Source organism: Solea senegalensis, linkage group LG11, assembly GCF_019176455.1.
Source record: "Solea senegalensis isolate Sse05_10M linkage group LG11, IFAPA_SoseM_1, whole genome shotgun sequence".
NCBI classification, from domain to species: domain Eukaryota; kingdom Metazoa; phylum Chordata; class Actinopteri; order Pleuronectiformes; family Soleidae; genus Solea; species Solea senegalensis.
This window is the reverse complement of record NC_058031.1, coordinates 13,861,838-13,881,949: the sequence shown is the minus strand read 5'-3', so window position 1 is coordinate 13,881,949 and position 20,112 is coordinate 13,861,838. Positions and strand designations below refer to the sequence as shown.

Here is a 20,112-nt window from a genome sequence, read left to right as displayed (position 1 = left end):
CAGGCCACTGGGTGTCACTGTGTCTACTGCGGCGTCTCTCTCAGCAGCTCGGGAGAAAACACTGTGGCTGCTTCCTGTTGCTCACATGTACACAGCAGCACCACACAGTACATGATGGAGTCTTCAAAAAAGAAAGACGCCACAAACAGCGGCCCTCAGGACGGAAATGCAGACACGAACGACGAGAAAAAACCTGAGCTATGTCCCGGTTTTCCAGACGTGGACGCCTTCGTGAAAGTGAGTGAAGTGTGGAAATTGAACGCAGGGGTTTTGAGCTCAGGCTAGCTATCAGTCAGACAACGTGGGTGAGCTTGGTGATTACAAGCTGAGGTGGCTGTGTAAGTGAGTTTGACGTTGCAGGAAAACGTGCACAGATAAGTGTTGTCGCAGTAGACTTGTGTCATTCTGTTTTTTAAGCGATTATTTCATAGAATATGTCCGTCTCGGGCTAATGGTTTATTTCCTGTAGTGCTGCTAGCACTTAAGTACTTGGCAGCAACTGTCCTAAACCTCAAGCCAGCTGAAGTGAATGGAGTTAAGAAAGTAAATAACCAAACGCACGAATATTGATATTCACGTCATATTGTTATTTTGAAAACTGTATAAGCTATCGATATTCATTAGACTAATGAACTGATAAGTAAACGAGTAAAAACAGTGTTTTCTCACACTTGTTTAGTTGAACACTGTGTGATGTAAACTTGTGATTAACTTTTCTGTCTGTCTCCTCTGCAGTATGGATTGGGTGGTGTATTATCGGCCACTAAAGCATCCGCTGGTTTGCCTCAAGTTGGGGATGAATATGATTTCTATCGCAGCTTTCCAGGATTCCAAGAGTTCTGTGAAAGTCAAGGAGATAAGCTCTTGCACTGGTGAGTATTAATCTGCTGATTATTTTCATGATTAATGTTGATCAGTGTTTGTCAAACCTAGAAATTTTAATGAATTGTTATATGGGGCAAAGAAATGAAGAAAATACTCACTTAAGAAGCTAAAACAATCAAATCTTGTTTTAATAATGAAAAAAGCTTCAAACCAATTAATCCATTATTAAAAAAGTTGACAATTAATTTAGGAATCAATTAATAATTAGTAATTGTTTCAGCTCTATTCTGTACAGATTGCAACTCTTCTTATTTAGCATATTATTAATGTTTTTATTTGGTTTATAGTGGGTATTTGATTTAACTTTTCATTTATTATATAATTACTTCTATTTTTTGTAATATTTTGTACTGACCACACAATTTCCTCCAGTCTAAATAAAGTATTCTGATTATAACAGGTCTGGTTGAGCCTTATAAAAGCAAAGATATTGGTGGTTTTGATGAGTAACCACTTGTTTTTCATGCTCCTCCAAAAAAAAAAGAAATTAATTAATTTCATTGTGTTAACATTGTGTTAGCATGAGTCAAATAATGCAGCACCATGGCTGTAGATCTCGCGTGAGGAACCAGAGCAAGCTGACCGGGCTGGAGGAGAGATTTGACTTGATTGTGGACTCCAATGATGCCATCCTTGAAAGAGCGGTATGGCCTACAGGCTTGGTGTTTTTACAAGTTTCTGCATCGTAAAGGTCTAAGCAAACCAACTAAGCTCTTGTATCTCATCTCCAGGGGATTCTCCTTGATGAAGCTGATGGGGTGAACAGAAGCCAACAGCCTGTCATGCCTGCAGGCTTTCAGCCTCCCAAGATTGTCGTTTCCAGCTGGAATCGCAAGGTGGGTGAACTAACATTTGAGCTCTCGCACTGCAGATCCCAGTCTCTGTTTTGGGCTGAAGCATTATTTGCCAGTTATAGTTGTTATTATAGTATATTTTCTTTGGAGCCCTTGATGAATTTTCACACTTGTTCTCCAGACCCTTTGGTAAACAGTTATTTTATTGTTCAGGGTTCGGGTTCTGGCAGTCGTTCAGAGACATTCAGACTGCTCCATGCCAAGAACATTGCAAGGCCTCAGTTTAAATTCAAGGAAAAAGTTGACAACAGCAACACGCCTTTTATTCCGAAGATCTTCATCAAGCCTAATGCAGTAAAGCCACTTCCTTCTTGTAAGACCTATGACTCACTCTCTGTTCTTCAAATTTGTTTGTTTTTCTTTTGATTAATTAGTCATATTATCTTTACTGTGATACATTGTTCTCCCCTGGTAGATTTTACCAACAAACAAATCCGCAAAGAGAGACCTGAGGATCTTGATGTCCCGGCTGCCCTTGCTGACTTCATTCATCAGCAAAGAACTCAGCAACATGTTGAAGACATGTAAGTTTTTCCTCTTTTCCAAATCTATTCATATTTCTTGTTGTTTGTCTAAATTATTATTATTATTTTTTTTATCCATACAGGTTTGCTCACCCATACCAGTATGAATTGGATCATCTTACCATACCAGAAAGCCTTCTGGCTAAGCCAGAACCACAGGCATGTTACAGCAGAACTATTATGCATATGATTCTCTCATTGTTGGTGAGGCCTTGATCTGATGTGTACTCTGTGGCTTCTTTTTAGATGTACAAAGTAATGGCTGAGACCAAGCTCTCCTTCATCGATACCCTGGAGGATCTGGTGGCTCTGAATGAAAGACTGTGCACCATGTCTGAATTTGCAGTTGACCTTGAGGTGCGAAGCATGACATGATCCTATAGCCTTTTGTTTAGGTCATTTTTAAGCCTTTCCCATTGTTTAAACGCTGATGAGTGCGGACACATTTTGATAACACTGTTTCCTGTTGCAGCATCATTCCTACAGGAGTTTTCTCGGCCTCACCTGTCTGATGCAGATTTCCACCAGGGAGGAGGATTTTATCATAGACACCCTGGAACTCCGCAGCGAGATGTACATCCTGAATGAAGTGTTCAGTGACCCATCTATTGTCAAGGTAAAGGCAGTGTCCCAAACATTTGTTCCTGTCACCTGAAAATATAGTTAAACCTATTGACTACAGCCTCTCGAGATGAGATTGTAGATTCTACTTCGTCTATGTGAAATGCTTACAACTTTAATTGTTGTTCAGTCTTAGTCGTCTTACTCCCTGCACTCACAGTGCATTTGACAGTTATGAGAGGGATTACTGGTACATAGCCCTTGGGTTGCACACAATTTAAATCAATAATTTGAAAAAAACAAACAGTTAACCAGTTAACCTTGCACTATTGTCTGTTTCCCAAAGCTGTTTTTATCTGCAACAGAAACAGAAAATGGCCTCAAGCTAATAGATCTTTGGACAGGTGTAATTATAGAAGTTCAGACGACCTTATGAACTATTATGAAATTTGCTTCTGAGCTAATAATCTAATCATCTACTGAAATAAAAAAAGGATCCAAGGGAAGAAAATCTCCACTAATTGCACAGTGAATTGCACTCAGCAGTGTTCAGCATGTCCGAATTGAGTCAGAATTTCCTTGAGGCGTCTTGGAGCCACAATTGACTCGTTAAATAAAGCTGGCGGGTGTCTTGTGTGGGAGCCTTCATGACTCACATACTGTAGGATGGTGGTGAAAACGTGCAGTATGTGGGCTTGCACCTCAGATGGTGCCTGTGAGAATCAGCCATATGGAAAAAAATGTGTCCCTAATTTTCTGTTTGTAAGCAGTGTTTTTACCTCATCGGGTTTGGAATGTGCTTTCTTTTATGTTCTCAGGTGTTTCATGGAGCTGACTCTGACATTGAGTGGCTCCAGAGAGACTTTGGCTTGTATGTCGTCAACCTGTTTGACACACATCAGGCCAGCCGAGCTTTGAACCTGGCTAGACATTCTCTCGACCACCTGCTCAAACACTTCTGCAATGTGGAGTCAGACAAACGCTTTCAACTGGCCGACTGGAGAATTCGGTATGGAGATGAATACACAATGGCATGCTGAATTTGATCATTTTGGTTATGCTTAGCCATGACCTATAGTTCCTTTTTAACTAGAAACTATGACAAATCAGATTATTTCTCATGTTTCCCTCATGTTTCCTGTCCCATAACTTGTCCTTGTAGCCCCTTGCCAGAAGAGATGGTCCAGTACGCCCGGACAGACACACATTATCTCCTCTACATCTACGACTCTGTGAGGTCACAGCTCCTCACTGTAAACCATGGACAGCCTGGCCTGCTGCAGAGTGTCTGGAACAAGAGCAAAGACATTTCACTGAAGGTGTCCACAAACCTCACCTCAAACACCACAAAGATACAATGGAATTTATACCATTTTCTGTCCAATTGTGTATTTTATTGCTTTCACATTTTTAACTTTCCACACCAAAATCTCCAACATTTTCTGACACTTGCCATGCTTCATGTGCCTCCCTTTCATGCAGAGATATGTGAAGCCTATATTTACAGAGGAGTCGTATTTGGAGCTGCAGAGGAAGCAGAAAAGGTCTTTCAACACCCAGCAGCTTACAGCCTTCAGACTGCTCTTTGCCTGGAGGGACAAGTTGGCCAGGCAGGAAGATGAAAGCACTGGGTAGGCTGTTTGGAAATGGATAGATAAGCTGTTGTGGAAATCTGCAACGGACTGTTTTCCTATTTATAGATTGTGTCCAAGCAGTCGAAATCTTGGGACATTATTCATGCTTTGAATTATCTCATACTATGTTTTAAATTGTTTTTACTTATGTCTTTAGATATGTTCTGCCCACTCATATGATGAGCAAAATATCAGAAGAACTTCCCAAGTAAGTTGACTGAATGTCCCACTTAACCTTACACGCTTTGTGTGTACTTTAAAGTTTTTAGGTTCTTTGCAATCTGAAGCACATTGTGTTATGTTTTCTTTTTATCAACTCAGAGAGCCTCAAGGCATCATTGCCTGCTGTAACCCTGTACCCCCACTGGTGAGGCAACAGATCCATGAGCTCCATTTGTTAGTGCAACAAGCAAGAGAAATGCCTCTCCTTAAGGTAAGAAAGATGCATGTCTGCAGTGGGAATGTTATGAGTTTTTTTGTCTGTGATGAAATTTCAGTGTTTGTGTTGTCAACTTACTAGTCAGTGGAGGTTATCTATTTACCTTGCAATATTTTCTTAACCTCACACAGGCTGAGATTGCAGCTCAAAAGACAAAGGGACTCACACCCATAAAAAAGGTTGGATAAAAACATATTAAAGTGTTTTATTAAAGGTTGTTTTTGAAAAGGTTGTTAAAATATTTGTGATCTGGTGCACATTTCCAGCCAGAGGTCACGTTGTTTGGTCCTCATGATACCTCCAGGGTCTCTGAAAGTGATCTCCCCCACTTTCCTCCTGATGGTAAGCGTGATGTTTGTACATGTTTTTCATAACGCTTGCTGATTCATTGTTTTAGCCCGTTAAGCCTCAAACTGTATTTCTTTTCAGAACTGCCTGCTAAACAGGGAATGCTCTTCTCAGAAGATGAAGACAAAATGGATGTTGATGTTAAGGAAACAAATGGTCTTGTGGCACATGCTAAAATCACACTGTTTGAGGTAGGGATACATTTGTAGTTTAAGTAATTCAGTCAGATGGTTTGTGCATACTAGAAACTAATGGTAGAGGACTGTACCTTTTGAAGGAGCTGGAAACCAAGAACGACCAAGAGTCCCTTTCTGTTGCTCAAATGAAAGCCAGACGAATCATTGAGGCATTTGAAAACCCCTTCAGAATGGTAAGATGTGCCCTGTGACTAATTGTCACTCTTATCTGCACGTTAGTTAACCAGACACACAGAATGCTGTTATCATCTTTTGTGTTTCAGTATTTACCCATCACTGATGTGCACGTCAACAAGAATGCCAAGTTTGACCCATCTTCAAAAATATTTGAGGTAATTAAAAAGCTACATGAGTTCATTTTACCACTTTATTCTCCACGATATATATTGTATGAAAAAGAAGTGCCATTTCGCAGATATTTTTTTTATGTTTCAGGGAATTTAGATTCATTTGTAAAGTAGTTATCTTAAAGCAGTAAACTTACTAGAAAACATCATAACTCTATAAACAGAATTATCACAATGTGATTTGCACTCACATACATTTAAGGTGAGGGTGTCTGAAACACCCCATGACCCTGGGTTCGTCACAGATAATGTGTCCAAGCTGCACCTTCTAGGTGTTTCCATGAACTAGAAATAAGAACAATGAAACGATGTAAAATGGTTGTTTAATCAATCGTATGGATTGCTGTTGCAGAGGCTGCTTCAGCTAGCTTTATTTCCAGTCATTTTGACTCCTTCTCCTGCTGCTTATGTTAGCACTTTGGTTGATCTGCAACCTCTGGTGGTTTAAGTCACATCTACACTGTTTGTGGGTTCCAGAGAAATGATGCACAGACGAAAAGAAAACAGTTGTTATTTATTTAATCAATAAATTCTTATTCGATAAATTATTTACATCAAAGAATCGACTGATGGTTAATCATACCAAGTTCATTCCAACACATCTCACCTGCATGTTTGATAACCTGTCACATTTACAGATTAGTAAAAGATGGAAACTGCAGAATATTGCAGAACAGCAGGAGGAGCTGGAAGCCAAGAGGAAAGCCAAGGCAGAGGCGAAAGAACAGGCAAAGAAAGTGGCAGGTAAAGAAAGAGCTCGCACTTTCACTAAATTTACAGTTTATTGAGTCGTCATCCTCAATGTATTTTAATGTTGATTTCTGCAGCGGAAAGAAACAAGGTGAAAAAGAGCTACCAGGAGTCTCTCAAAAATGTTGCCACTGTTCGCCAGCAAGCAGCGGTGAGTCATTTAGCGCTCTCATCCTTGCATTTCCATCTCACTTTGGCTTTGTTGTCAACTTCAATGCTGATGTCCCTCTAAGGGAAGTTCAAGTCCACAAAAACAAGAGTTGCACTTTCCTAAGACACTGGCATGGTATATTAAAGACAGGGTTTTACTAGTCAGTTTAACACTGCTCTAATGATTTGATATATGGCTGTTTGTTTCTTCACATTAACATGTTGACTCAGTGGAAGCACTACTGCCTTTCTGCAGCACAGAGAAGTTATTGTATATCTGTGTCTGGGGAAGAGACAGCATGAGACTGGAGCCTTGCAGAAGTGTTCTGAGTAACAATAGCTGCTTTTTGCCCAAAAGCCCACTTCTTGTTGGCTGCATCTCTCTCTGTGGTATTGCTCTGCTCCCTCCTGCTTGGTTACTCTTGCCATGTGGTGTTTTTTCCCTTTGTGTTAAATCCCAGTGCTGCATATTCTGTCCACGGTGAAGGAGAATATGAAAAGCACCACTCTCGCGCCATTTGATTCTTGTGTCCCTTCTAGTGGCACCACTTCCCCACAGGCTTTCTCTGCCTTCAGCCTTGTGACACACAGTAATCCATTGTGTGATGATGGCTAAAGTGACAAATTAGTTTTAGAGAGCTCCCTGCTCAAAAGAGCGTCTTCAGTTAATGGCGCTGGCATGTGCCATCATCAGAAATGTTGGCTGTTTCACTTGAAAGTGACACTCTTCAACCAGCCAACTGCAGGCAAATATTAACTGTGTCGGCTAAACTGTTAGTGTCAGCCACCACTTTGGCAGTGAAGTTTTCATTGATATTAAAAGAGGTGTGTGTTGTGGTCAGACTCCAACATCCCTGGTTTCTTAATTGCCAGTAGTATTGTTTAATTGGTTTAATAAAAATCTTCAGACTCATGTATAAAATAATTATATAATCACTGTGGTTTGAAGAAAAGATGTTATGGCAGGTTTTTAATCACTCAGCAGTCATGACAACGTAAACCTGACCTCTGGGGCGACAGTGATGTTGTCATTTGCACCATATGTTGTGACTGCGGTAAGATAAAGTGAAGTGGATTTGATGTACCCAGCGTTGCGTAAAACCTTTCATCATGGATTAAATAACAGATCATACTGGCTTATGCAAACTCGGGAAGAAGAATCACTACAAGATATGATCACAGGAGGAGAGACCCTGTAAACGGGTATTTGTTCGACCATGCAACTATTGGGTAAAGATTGAATGTAGATAAATGGATTGTAGATGTTGTTATGAAGCGTCAACAAGTAACCCGCCTGTCGGATAACTACAGCTAACAAAATAATAATAATAAAATATATTACCCTCAGAAGAGTAAAACACTTTCTTTTTTATCAAGACAAGACATTTTTTAGTCATCTTGTTGACGGCACTAATTGCAACTATATTGTGTAATTAGAACATGTATTAAGTGTCACATTAAAGAAAATGGTACTAACTGATGAAGCATAAAGATGAACAGCCAGGGAGGTTGTTCCAGGGGACGGTGGTACAGAAAGGCACGCACTCTGAAATCACAGAGGAGAAGATTCTGTTATGTTTTGAAACCCCATTATTTTTAATTATTATGAACAATCCTAAATCAAAGAGGTGTTTGATTACTTGTGCAGCAAAACCGCACCAATACTGTCAAACGCTGTTCATCATGCTACTGACTCTATTTCATCAGGAATCAGCAAAAGGTGGCGGACAGAAAAGAGAGCGGGTTCCCAGTGAGGTTGGAGAGTCGACTCCCAAACCGAGTAAGAAGTTGATGAAATCCGCTGCGAAGGCCCAGAACACTGAACCACCTACCCAAGACGAGTTCACACCCTTTGATTATAGTCAGTCAGACCTCAAAGTGTTTGCTGGTGTGTATTTTTGATTTTGATTTTCATAGCATTAGTTACAGATACTGTCCTTTTAAATTTAATCCCTTTTATTACATTTCCTTTGGTTCACAGATACCAAATCCAAGGGTAACGCACAGTTTGACCCATACCGACAAGGCCACGATATAAGGAAAAAGGTATTGTCAAAAAGTGTTTTATTCTTTGTTGATTGATCAGTAGAAATTATATTTGTGATTGAGTTTAAATCTTTTATCTAACAGAAAACTCCCAAAGGACAGAAATCAAACTTTAGTGCTGGAAACCGAAGCATGTCGTACCTCTCTGGAAAATCTGACAGGTAAACATTCACCACTCAGTTGGCTTTTTTTGAACTCAAATTGAAACATCTCTGTATGTTAACAATCTTTTTATTTTCCACAGAGGATTCCGGCATAACTGGCCCAAAAGATAGACCATCTTTAATGGTATTTTGTCGTGTTTTATAACATTTTTTGTTCTAAAACGTTTATCGACTTTTTTGCTTTCTTTCAAACTCACTTCAGTATTTCTGTAATTTAATGTTTTTTTTTCCATCTTTGTAACAGTGTATCCTGTAAATATGTGGAAACACAAACCTGCATTAAAGATGATTTTAGAGGGAAATATTAATGTCTACACTTTTCAATTTGTGGGTATTGCAGAAACAATTAAGATAGTAAATGTGTGCTTTTTAAAGTATCAACATTTGTCTGGAGAGCATCACACATTAACATCACATCCCTACTGCTGCTGCTTCAACAACCTCCACTTCTGGAAAGCCTTTCCTTATCACGTCATTCAGCCAGTGTTCCAGTTTATTTTTTATACGTGTGTGATGGGGCCCCAACCTTAAAAAAACTTCTCCTTTGTGGTCCTCATTTTATGCACAGGGGCATTAATGACAAACAGATAGGCCAAACTACTGCCACAAAGTTGAAGTCTTATTTGCTACCTTGGCAAATGTATTTGAATGCTTGTTTGTGAACAGGGAAATTCAAATGTAAAATGTTCTGGGGGTGTTATTAGATTTTGGTTTTGATTCAGATACAGATCACCACTTGTGTGTTCTTATCTCAAAGTCTGGACCTGAGGCCAATCATGGCACTTGGACAGGTTTGATGTGGCCCCTGACTTCCTTTTTAAAATGTACTGACTATAGTTCCCAGCGTGATCAAACAAACTTGCCGGTGGTATCATGGCCACCACAACTTAAAAAAATAAAGGTTGATGAGGAAGGCTGCAACTTCCAGGACTTCCTTTTTTCCAATGAAACTCGAGATGTGTATTTGCATAATTTACCAACAGGTTATTAACATTTCTCAGGAATTCTAATGCTAAAACTACTTCACCAGGAGTGACCACAGATAAGCTGAAGGCCATCTTGACTTCCCATTAGCAGCTCTCTACAGGCAAATTAAATGAAAACATCACTAATTGATTAGTTAATTAATAAATAATTAATAACTTATATTTAATTCAGGTATTACAGGGGGTAGTGAGTTCTCAGGTATTTGTTTTGTAACGTATCTGGCAAGTGGTTTCAATATTTAATTGGTAGACGGGACATTCACTATCTGCAAAGTCATTCTTACTAGTCAAAAAATTAGATATCCGTAATTCACTTTGTACTAGTCAGAATGACATCACTTTTGCCATTCATGTGGATGGGGTTTATCATTATAGATATCTGAAACTAGTTTTGACTAGTAAGAATTGCGTCACAGATATAGACAACTACAGTTCATTCTCACACATATCTGTAATGGTAATTCCAGGTAGTCAAACGTAGATGTTAAAAGGGTTTGCCATACCATACAGCTTTTATGGTACTTGCGCTCTCTGCTCTTCACAACACAATGGGCGGCGCCGTGCCGACTCATACTGCCTTCCTATTGGCTGACTTAATGCTACGTCATGTACATTGGTGGCCGCCCTGGGCAGCAAAATGTAGCCGTCAAGCGTCATTTGTGTCGTAGCGTACTCACGTTGCTGCATTGACAAACCCGCTGGTTGTACTTGTGGCTGTTGGCATCTGTTATGGACCTCATTAAAGACGGCTGGTTTACAGAATTGTGCACGTTATGGCCGGGGCAAGCGATGAGCCTCCAAGTGGAGGAGGTCCTCTACCACAATAAATCAAAATTTCAAGATGTTATGGTTTTTAAGAGGTGAGTACTTTTAGGTGTACAACTTAGCTAACGCCGCTAGCCGTTAGCATCAAGTAGCAGTGGACGTGTGTTCTGGAGCTCGTGGAGTCGTGATAAGTTTCGTGAGATGGCGTCGTTCAAGTTTCTTACTTTGGCTCAAGTTTAAGCTAACAAACCCACTTATCAGCTCATCAACGTACATCAGATAAAGTGGGAAGTAAGTGAGGCTAACTGTAATGTTATCCTTCACTAACAATTTAACATAAGCCAATAAAGCAGTCTTTTATTTGTTATTTTCTGATCGATAATTTTGATGCTTCAGAATTACTACAGTAGGCATACGAGTTGACACTTTAAACGGTCCGCGGAGGAGACAGTGTCAGACTGTTGTGGTTAAGTAATTAACTCCTAATTACAGATGTTATTAATTTAATATTACACTGTTTACATTGTTACTCTCGAATGTGTGTGTACATCATATGGAAAGTGTCTGTCACAGAAAATAAAAGTTGTAATCTTGGCCATTTTAGTCATTTTAGGGAAGTCTAATTTTACTGGTGCTGGGCTACAAGTCAGTAATGATAACTATTTTAAAATATATCAATAATGTACTTCACTTAGCTGTTTTATTGTTTTGGCTGATCAGTGTAACTGAGTAGATTCTCTATTATAGTCATAGTTATCCAAAGGTGCTTAATCAGATGCAAGTGGACCTGTTTTTGGATTCTTGAAGACATTTCATCCAAAAGACTTCTTGAGTTTTAGCTTTATCCCACAGAGGCTAAACTTTTTGACATTTTCGACATTTTCTGATTTTATTTGTGGCCCTATCACCAGTCCTAATACGGCCAGTCTGACTTTACATTGCTCATCATAGACAGCAAGTGGACTATAAAGAAGAAACCGTCATCTTGACAAATGCATCACCCATTAATAGACAGACTTTCTGCTGACATCTGCTGCTGCCTCCTGTTAAAGTTGTGTTTCTATTCAGACCTTTCAAGCATGTCTCTCATTCTGTGCTTTAAAATCACTTCTCAGTAAAACCTATGGTAATGTCTTGGTGCTGGATGGAGTGATTCAGTGCACCGAGAGAGATGAGTTTGCTTATCAAGAGATGATTGCCTACCTTCCACTGTGCAGCCACCCTTGCCCCAAGAAGGTATGACTCTGTGCATGTTTACAAGTACAGTAGCTGCAGTTGTTGAGATCGTTTCAAATCATTTTTCCTGTTTTTCAGGTTCTGATTATCGGCGGTGGAGATGGTGGTGTGCTCAGAGAAGTGGTGAAAAATCCACTGGTGGAGTCGGTGGTTCTGTGTGAGATAGATGAGGTGGGAACGACACCACCCTGACAGTTACTGATTTTTTCCTTGTGTCTTGCCTGCTCATGTCAATATCGATGCTGTCTCATGTGTAGGATGTGATTAATGTATCAAAGAAGTTCCTCCCTGGGATGGCCAAAGGATTCTTCAGTCCCAAGCTCACCCTCCATGTGGGAGATGGCTTTGAATTCATGAAGCAGAACCAGGATGCCTTTGACGTCATTATAACTGATTCCTCAGATCCAGTCGGTCAGTGCCTCATAATTCATGTAAAAAAAAAAAAATGTCTTACTTTGTGAGCTGTTACAAGAGGCAGTCCTGTCTGTTTTGGTTGCAGGGCCTGCTGAGAGTTTGTTTAAGGAGTCTTACTATCAGCTGATGAGGGCGGCATTACGGAATGGTGGAATTCTTTGTTCCCAGGGTAACGTAAATTTTCACCCCAGTTTTGTGTCAATAGTTAAAGATGGCTTAATGGATAATTTAGAAGACAAATAGTGGGCATGCTCATAAGTGAGGATTAAGTACTCCTGTGTATATAACCTAGTTTATCTGTCAAGGTGAACGAGTTCCTTATTCTGCTCTTGTCATTTTCTCAGGAGAGTGTCAGTGGCTCCATTTGGAGCTGATAAAGGAGATGCAGACCTTCTGCAAGACCCTGTTCCCTGTGGTCGACTATGCCTACAGCACCATCCCAACATATCCCAGTGGCCAAATTGGATTCATGCTCTGTAGTAAAAACTCTGTAAGTGTGATCTGAGTAATTATGCAACACCACACTCACTCAGTGACTTCTCCTGTTTTTATGTCATTGGCATAGACCGTCATAAGACTTTACAGACTTTTAAAGACACTTCTTTTGTTTTTTTGAATTAGGAAACAGATTTCAAGAATCCAGTGAAAGCTTTGGCAAAAGAAGAAATTGAAAGTATGAACCTTAAGTATTACAACCCTGAAATTCACAAAGCATCGTTCGTCCTCCCCGAGTTTGCAAGAAAGGTACGTTAAAATACGTGATGCATCCGTTTCTTTTATATTTATATGTAATATTTTTTGATGTACGCACTAAGAACACTTCACTCAGTGCCTTTTGACCTTTGGCAGGTACTTCGCGAAGCATGACCAGAAACAACAGGACCACCATGTTCATCCCTTGCCTGGCCCTCAGATCACAGATAGGCAACCTTAATCTACAGCTTTTACAGTTCAAATCCTCAACACGGTTCAACTCGGCTTCAATCATACTTCGTACTTAGGAGGCTGCTTCAACAAAGTCCCCATTCAGACCTGGTCGTAACATCCGTCCTGAGTGATCCAGTCATGTCCAGATCCGTTCACAGAAACCAAGTTCGGTGGTGGTGTGAGGACACACGTGTCCACAGTTGTGCGCTGCATGAACGATATCAGTCCTTAAAGGAATACTTCACCGATTTGCATTTGAAATATCTTCATTCTTATTTTTTTTGTTACGTGCCCACCAGTGACACTAGAGCCGAGCCTTGAAACTAACGCTAATCTCGCACTTTTTCGACCCACTCGGAGGGGGGGGCGGGTACTCATTCCCAGAATGTAAACCGTGTCCTCCATCTTTGCTAAAAGTTAGGCTAACAAGACCAAGTGTCACTGGTGGGCACATAACAAAGAAGAGAGTGAAGATAGATAGATTCTAGTAATACAAAGCTAAATGCAAATTGTTTTAAGTATTCCTCCACGTCCTCTGACTATTTTTATTATTGTTAAAACTGTCGGATTCATCTCTGTAGCTCGCACACAGGCACACTGAGGCATGCACCAACACAACCTGACACGTCAGCCTCAATCGTATTAGGTCACACAAAACACACCCAGGACACATTTTAATGCCAGTGTAAACAGTCATATTTGAGTCTGTCCACATACGATCAGATCAGCGAGCATGGATGTTAACACTAGGCCTAAGAATCAGTGGGGGACAACTTGCTTATTTTTAGAGAGAGATTGTTGATTGTGGTTTCCTCTCCGCATGCTTTTGATGTTAATTTATTTTTTCACTCGTGTTTACGTTTTCACTTTTACTCTCGTCTTATCAACATTTCGCAATGTAGTGGGCTGGGCTGAATAGGAAGAGCATTGCCGTCATACCTGACCTCACTCTGAAACATGGAGCTGTTCATTGTATTCACTGTACTTAACATATTTTGCAGTATGTTACATACTATAGAGCGTATGTATATGTAATGCATTTTTATTTGTAGATGATATCAGCTTGTCATCGTAGGAAAATACACTTTCCATTGATTATTATTGTATATTCACTTCATCCTTGGGGAAATATAAAAAAAAAACACTTGGTATTTTATAAATTTATGAATGTAACAAAAATCACAGCCTTTTGGTTTGCTTTCTCCCCCCCCCCCTTTTTCTTTTGCTGAAACAGGAAGTTAAACTTTGAATCTCACAGACTCATTACTTTATTTTGACACTTACAGATGTTGCTGCTCAATCACCTCATAATGGCCACATCACTTTTATGTAATTGCTATAGAAAGAGCGACAAGTCATTGATTTCCCTGTCACGCTAAGTTGGTCCTGTTGTTAAACTTTGTTTATTTTTGACCAACATGAATTGAAAACAAAATTTTTCCAATTTTGGACTCCTTACTGAGCATTAAAAGTTTTATGTGATACCCTTGATAGTAGGCATGCACAATATTGGACTATTTGCTGATATATCAGGAGCCCTTATATTATTATATGTTATGTATTTCCCTGTGCCCAACTGCAAAGATCATTTAGTCTCTTTATTGAAATAAACATAGTATTTTTACGTACTTACGTATGTGGCAGGTGGTGTAGATATACTTCTATATGTTTGTGCAGAGTAAATGAACATTAAAAAAATAGCTGCGGGAATAGAAGTAAAGAAGCTATCATCCTATTCAGCCTCCTGTTCTTTTCCTGCCATGTTTGCTGATATCTAATAATACATTTTAGAGCCAATATGTCCCTACTCGATAATATATGTATACATATACGTATACATCAGTTTCTTATGGAACACTCTGCATTAGGTATTGACCAGTGCTAGTGAGTTGAAGTAAGTCTTACTGCAGGATTATATTAGTCTTTGTTAGTCTCTGTTAAACGAACCCCTTTTCACACCTGATCAATTTATTAGATTTTATAATAATGAGCTGTAATAATTGATAAAATGGAAATACTATTACATTTCTAGCATATTCACTGCTATCGTCTGTTTGCACAAAATCACAGTTAAGACAACTTAGTTTGTGCAAGTTTTGTGGTTTTAAAATGTGTCATTTAAAAGTTGTGGTGCTTTAGTGGAAAGAAATGATTTGTCCATGGCGTGTGTGTGCATTCTAAATCTTAAGCGTTTATTGTTCTGACAACTTTAACAACGTCACTTTGTATCCACACAGTTTACTATGTTTAATACTTTACTTTCAACTGCTTTTTATTGAAAACAACCCGGCAGGCGCTGGTGCGAGCAGTGCCAACTCTCTCTGAAGTGCAGTTCCCCTGTATTGGCACAAGGTGTCACCCTTCAATCTTTGAATGTGTTTACTGGGTTGACACATCAGAGGGTGTTAAACTAAAAAGAAAGAATTAATATTCAGTGAATACAGATATTTTATGTAACCTTTGAATTTGAATGAAAAGGCCCTGGGCTTCATTACACTCCTCTGATCAATATTGCCTTCTGTTGCGTCATCTGTAGTTGGAACGTATTTCCTCACTCTTTTGTCCATGGAGGACATAATTGTCTTTTTATGCAAGTCGTATTTAGTGAAATTCAAATGTTTTTTGATTCACCAGGTCATCACACTCGCCACCAAAGATCTTGGAGTCAATATTCCTTGGCGATCTCTTCCTGAGATGGTGCCGAGGCAGTGCTGGGGGGCCACACTGGAAGTAATTGTTGTGAAAAGTTAACAGCGCCACACACATTAGTCACATGTGGTAGCTCCTATACCAGACGTCACTGTGACGTCCTACACTTTTTGAAGTCTGTGGCAGACGGTCTTGCAGATATCTTTAGGAGGGCCGGTTCGTTGTACAACCATTTCAGCTCATTTCTGATTTGCTCTGGGCCTTTTTTTTTTCCAGCTCAGCGGAGTGTGAGGAAAATACCTCAAACGCTTTTTTTTTTTCTCAAAGCACAACAAATCCATTTGACCCCGTTATACTGGAATAGAAGTAGTGCGTGTTCCCTGTAAGTAGCACTGACGGAAACGATAAACCTAAAAAAAAAAAAAACAACCTTTTACTGTTAATGTCGGTGATGGATGCTGTCGGTTGCATCCAGATTTACAAGTGTGCTCAGTTTCATAATGAGCTCATTATCAGCTTCACATCACGGTTTTTGTTGTGAGGAGTCGACTGGGTGTAGAATTATAGTATATTTTAAATTTACTTTCGGAGACTTTCACACAAATCTTTTCTTTTTTTTGTGCAAAAAAACAACATTTAGCTCCTGCTTTTTAGCACATTTTAAAAAAAAAATATCTGTTAACTTAGAAATATATTATATTATATATTATATATATTATATATATACAGTTAAATCCAAATCTAAATGTTAAATTGAAATCTTTTGGGTGAAACTAAATATTTAGCTAATATGCAAATTCACACTGCTGGTAACCGGAAGTACCAAAATAAAAGCTTTAGGAGGTCAGGCCGTGTTTAAAGAATCAAATAACAAATTAAAAACACCTTAGCGGGGGAAATAAACACTTGAACATACATTATTGTGATAATAACTACCTAAAATAACAAAAAAAAACATGCTCACTTGGGTTCACTTTAATCTCAGAATTCTGAGATTAAAGTCAGAATTCTTATTTTTTGTCTCAGAATTCTGTCGTTAATCTCAGAATTCATGCTGTTATATTATTTGTTTATATATACATATGTATATATGTATATATATATACATATATGTATATATATATATATATATATATATATATATATATATATATATATATATATATATGTATATATATATATATATATATATGTATGTGGCCCTAATACTCCTCCGTACTCACACACATATGTAACTTGACTGTTCATAAAACACTTAATATCGGCTGCTCACTGCAAAGCATTCGTCAGTTGCTGAATCCAATGAATTGAATGCATGTGACTTTAATTTAAAAGTAGCTCCTGTTTACCATAAACTATATTGCACTCTCAGAGATACTGTTTGGATTTAATTTAAAATGCAAATAGAAGTCTGTAAACTGTAATTACCAAGTTGCTTGTGTCGCTCTTAATGAACAGCTCCAGATCCTACACGTATGCTTCTTTTTTTAAAAAGTTTATTTCTTTAAAGCAACAGTCAGTGATGTGCACGTAATGAAGGACAGCTGCCCAAGCCATGCCGTGTGTCAGATCAGTCAATTGTAATCTGCAGGTGTCAGAGAAGCTCATGTAACTGTGACAGGAATCACTGATAAGTCCGCTTGTGATGAGGTCGTGTTTTCTTGTAGCGTTTGTGGTCGTGGCTCAAATGTGACCACTTCATCTGGCGTGTCACGGAGGGTTTCGAGTACGTCGGGTGGTATCACACTGGGGATGAGTTTGAAACGGTTTGTCCCTCTGTCTGAGGAGGTCTTGTTTGAGGATCGTCTCTCATCACTGCCAATACATTAGGTACGCGTCAATGTCAGAGCCTTGTTTCAGCCCGGTGACGTTGTCCGCTGCAGATGTTCTCCCCGTGAATCACACAAACACCCGCCACCTCCATTTGTTCTCCCCTGACCCCTTCTTCTCCTCCTCCTCCTCCACCTCCCCTCCTCTTCCACACTCACGTTAAACCCACCAACCCAAAATGCACGTACACAAAACACACTCCACCCTTCCGTCATACACCCACCACCTTCTACGTCAGTGGGAGACGGGGGGGGAGAGAGAGGCATATAAAAGGGTGAGGGACTTTGGAGGAAGGGGAGAAGAAACATCACTGGCTTCCAAATCTTCCAAATCTCCTGCACTGTACTTTCTGACCCACTCTCCTGTGGATCTCTGGCCAGAGTGAGCTGCTCAGACCTCACACTCACTCACTCACTCACTCACTCACTCATTCACTCACTCCTACAGTATCTCTGTGAGCCTCCTGCTCCTGTGGCTGTAGCTCTAGTCGGTCCCCTGCACTCCTGTCACAGCATGCAGCTCCTGGTGATGTTAGCAGCTCTCATGGGGGTTGTGTTCAGTGTAAGAGCAGCCGCTGTGCTTCCTGTGGAGGACAGAAGCTCCATCCATGTGAACAGGGTAAGTTCATTGTTATTGCTCAGGGGGGGAAATTTCAGATTTTCTACGTTTTGTGAAAATTTGAATCATTTTTAACTTACCTTTGAAATTCATTATGTACAATGTTTTAAAGATTTCTAATTTGCATTTAAAGTGAAAAATAACAATTCTAGAGCTCCCTTTTTTGAATGACTTGGTAGTCATATTGGTAATAATGCTGTCTTTTCTGCTGTGCTGTTTGAGCAGGAGCTGAGCAAAGAGCGCAAAGACCTGATCCTGAAGTTGGTGTCTGGCTTGTTGGACGGAGCTCTGGACACCAACATGCTGCCCGGGGATGTGGCGTCCGAGGATCTGGAGGAACCGCTGGAGTCTCGCCTGGAGGAGAGGGCTGTCTATAACAGGTTATCGCTGCCTCAGCGCGACCGCAAAGCCCCCTGTAAAAACTTCTTCTGGAAAACTTTCACCTCCTGCTAACACTGCCCCAAACCCTGCCCGCCCTAATGTGCTCCGTCCCTCCCGGCTCCACATGAACTGGAGTTGACCTCGACTGTACATATTATCTGCAACTGTCAGACATGCAGCATTGATGGACTTCACTGAGACAGTGTTTGTGCGTTTGAACATTATTTATTTATCTTTTTATGTATGAAATGTGTGTATCTATGTATGTAACACTTTATTTCAGGGTGAACAATAAAGCATGGATATAATATTTGCGATGGTAATAACAGTTAATTGCAAAGTGTTCCGAGAGAAAGGTCATAATATTTCCCCACCTGTTTCTACGATATAAACGCAAACACTGATGTCATGCAACAGTTATGGCTGCTTTTTTATTATCCTTATTATTATTATTATTATTATTATTATGATTACCACATTTACTGCGCTAAAGTAGTTAAGATATTTTATAGTTCATCATTATTGCACAGATTTATGTCTTCGCCTACTAAAAGCCAAGTTGTGGCTGTAAATGTGTTTATTTCCCCCTCAGTGTGTTAAGAGGTAGGTTCGTAATCTGTGTATCGCATTTACTCTGCTTTCTACTTTCAACTTCAAAGAAGGGGGGGGGAAAAAGAGCATTCATTCTTAAATATAAATCAAATTAAATGTAATGCTGGTGACACTGTGATGTGAGAGAATAGTAGTTTCCAGACAGTGGTCCTTTTAATTCCTCATTTAATTCCCAGTCACAAGTCGAGGGAGTTGCTTCAGTAGTGACTTATCACAGGTTGTTAAACCCGTCAGTCCCATTTAGGAGAGCAGATTAAAGTGGAAGATAAACTGCCCGTCTTCGCTGGATGCTGATGTCTGAATGCACGACATGTAGCCTGGGATAAAGAAAATCCTTGTGCCGTCAAAACACGTTCAGTAGCAGGCTTTAAGTCTAGTGCCGTCTCCAGTGTCACCTAATCAGCCCGGCTTCTGATTCTTGCAGCAGCAAAGCCTCTGTGTTGGTTACAGGGTGAATCCGTCACACTGCAATTATCACACACTCTCATAGCCTTCCTGGCAACAATGTGATGTATGGGATTCTGAACCACTTACTGAGGCAAAGTCGCACGAGGTGACGCACGCACGCTCAAATATTGACTTTTTGCCCCCAGTTTCTATAGTGAATGAATTTCACGTTGTAAATCAGACCCGGTGAAATATACCGGTCATTCTTGCACGGTCATTAAAGAAGAAAAATACACCAAAGAGGAGCAACAACTAACAACAGCGTGCATTAAACACAGGGCACTTGGGACACTTTATATTCTGTCCATCATATAACACATCATTCCAACTTTACTGGAGTGTTGACTC

At 39.8% G+C, this 20,112-nt stretch overlaps 3 protein-coding genes across 3 annotated transcripts; all 3 read left to right on the top strand.

Moving 5' to 3' along the window:
* Positions 1-59: 59 nt before the first annotated feature.
* Positions 60-9,201, top strand: exosc10 (exosome component 10). Its single transcript, XM_044039134.1, has 25 exons — positions 60-237; positions 736-872; positions 1,406-1,529; positions 1,617-1,721; positions 1,893-2,052; positions 2,155-2,263; positions 2,347-2,422; positions 2,510-2,620; positions 2,736-2,879; positions 3,643-3,833; positions 3,987-4,143; positions 4,307-4,455; positions 4,616-4,666; positions 4,780-4,891; positions 5,029-5,076; positions 5,164-5,239; positions 5,327-5,436; positions 5,523-5,615; positions 5,706-5,774; positions 6,428-6,533; positions 6,617-6,690; positions 8,397-8,577; positions 8,671-8,735; positions 8,820-8,896; positions 8,980-9,201. Exons 1-25 carry the CDS (start codon positions 112-114, stop codon positions 9,008-9,010), a joined length of 2,682 nt encoding a protein of 893 aa, XP_043895069.1. The 5' UTR covers positions 60-111; the 3' UTR covers positions 9,011-9,201.
* A 1,354-nt stretch (positions 9,202-10,555) lies between these two features.
* Positions 10,556-14,477, top strand: srm (spermidine synthase). Its single transcript, XM_044039417.1, has 8 exons — positions 10,556-10,745; positions 11,766-11,886; positions 11,965-12,057; positions 12,144-12,297; positions 12,386-12,469; positions 12,645-12,790; positions 12,922-13,044; positions 13,150-14,477. Exons 1-8 carry the CDS (start codon positions 10,615-10,617, stop codon positions 13,165-13,167), a joined length of 870 nt encoding a protein of 289 aa, XP_043895352.1. The 5' UTR covers positions 10,556-10,614; the 3' UTR covers positions 13,168-14,477.
* Positions 14,478-17,128: 2,651 nt separating this feature from the next.
* On the top strand, positions 17,129-19,015 carry sst7 (somatostatin family member 7). Its single transcript, XM_044038831.1, has 2 exons — positions 17,129-18,324; positions 18,550-19,015. Exons 1-2 carry the CDS (start codon positions 18,220-18,222, stop codon positions 18,775-18,777), a joined length of 333 nt encoding a protein of 110 aa, XP_043894766.1. The 5' UTR covers positions 17,129-18,219; the 3' UTR covers positions 18,778-19,015.
* The last annotated feature ends 1,097 nt before the right edge of the window (positions 19,016-20,112 follow it).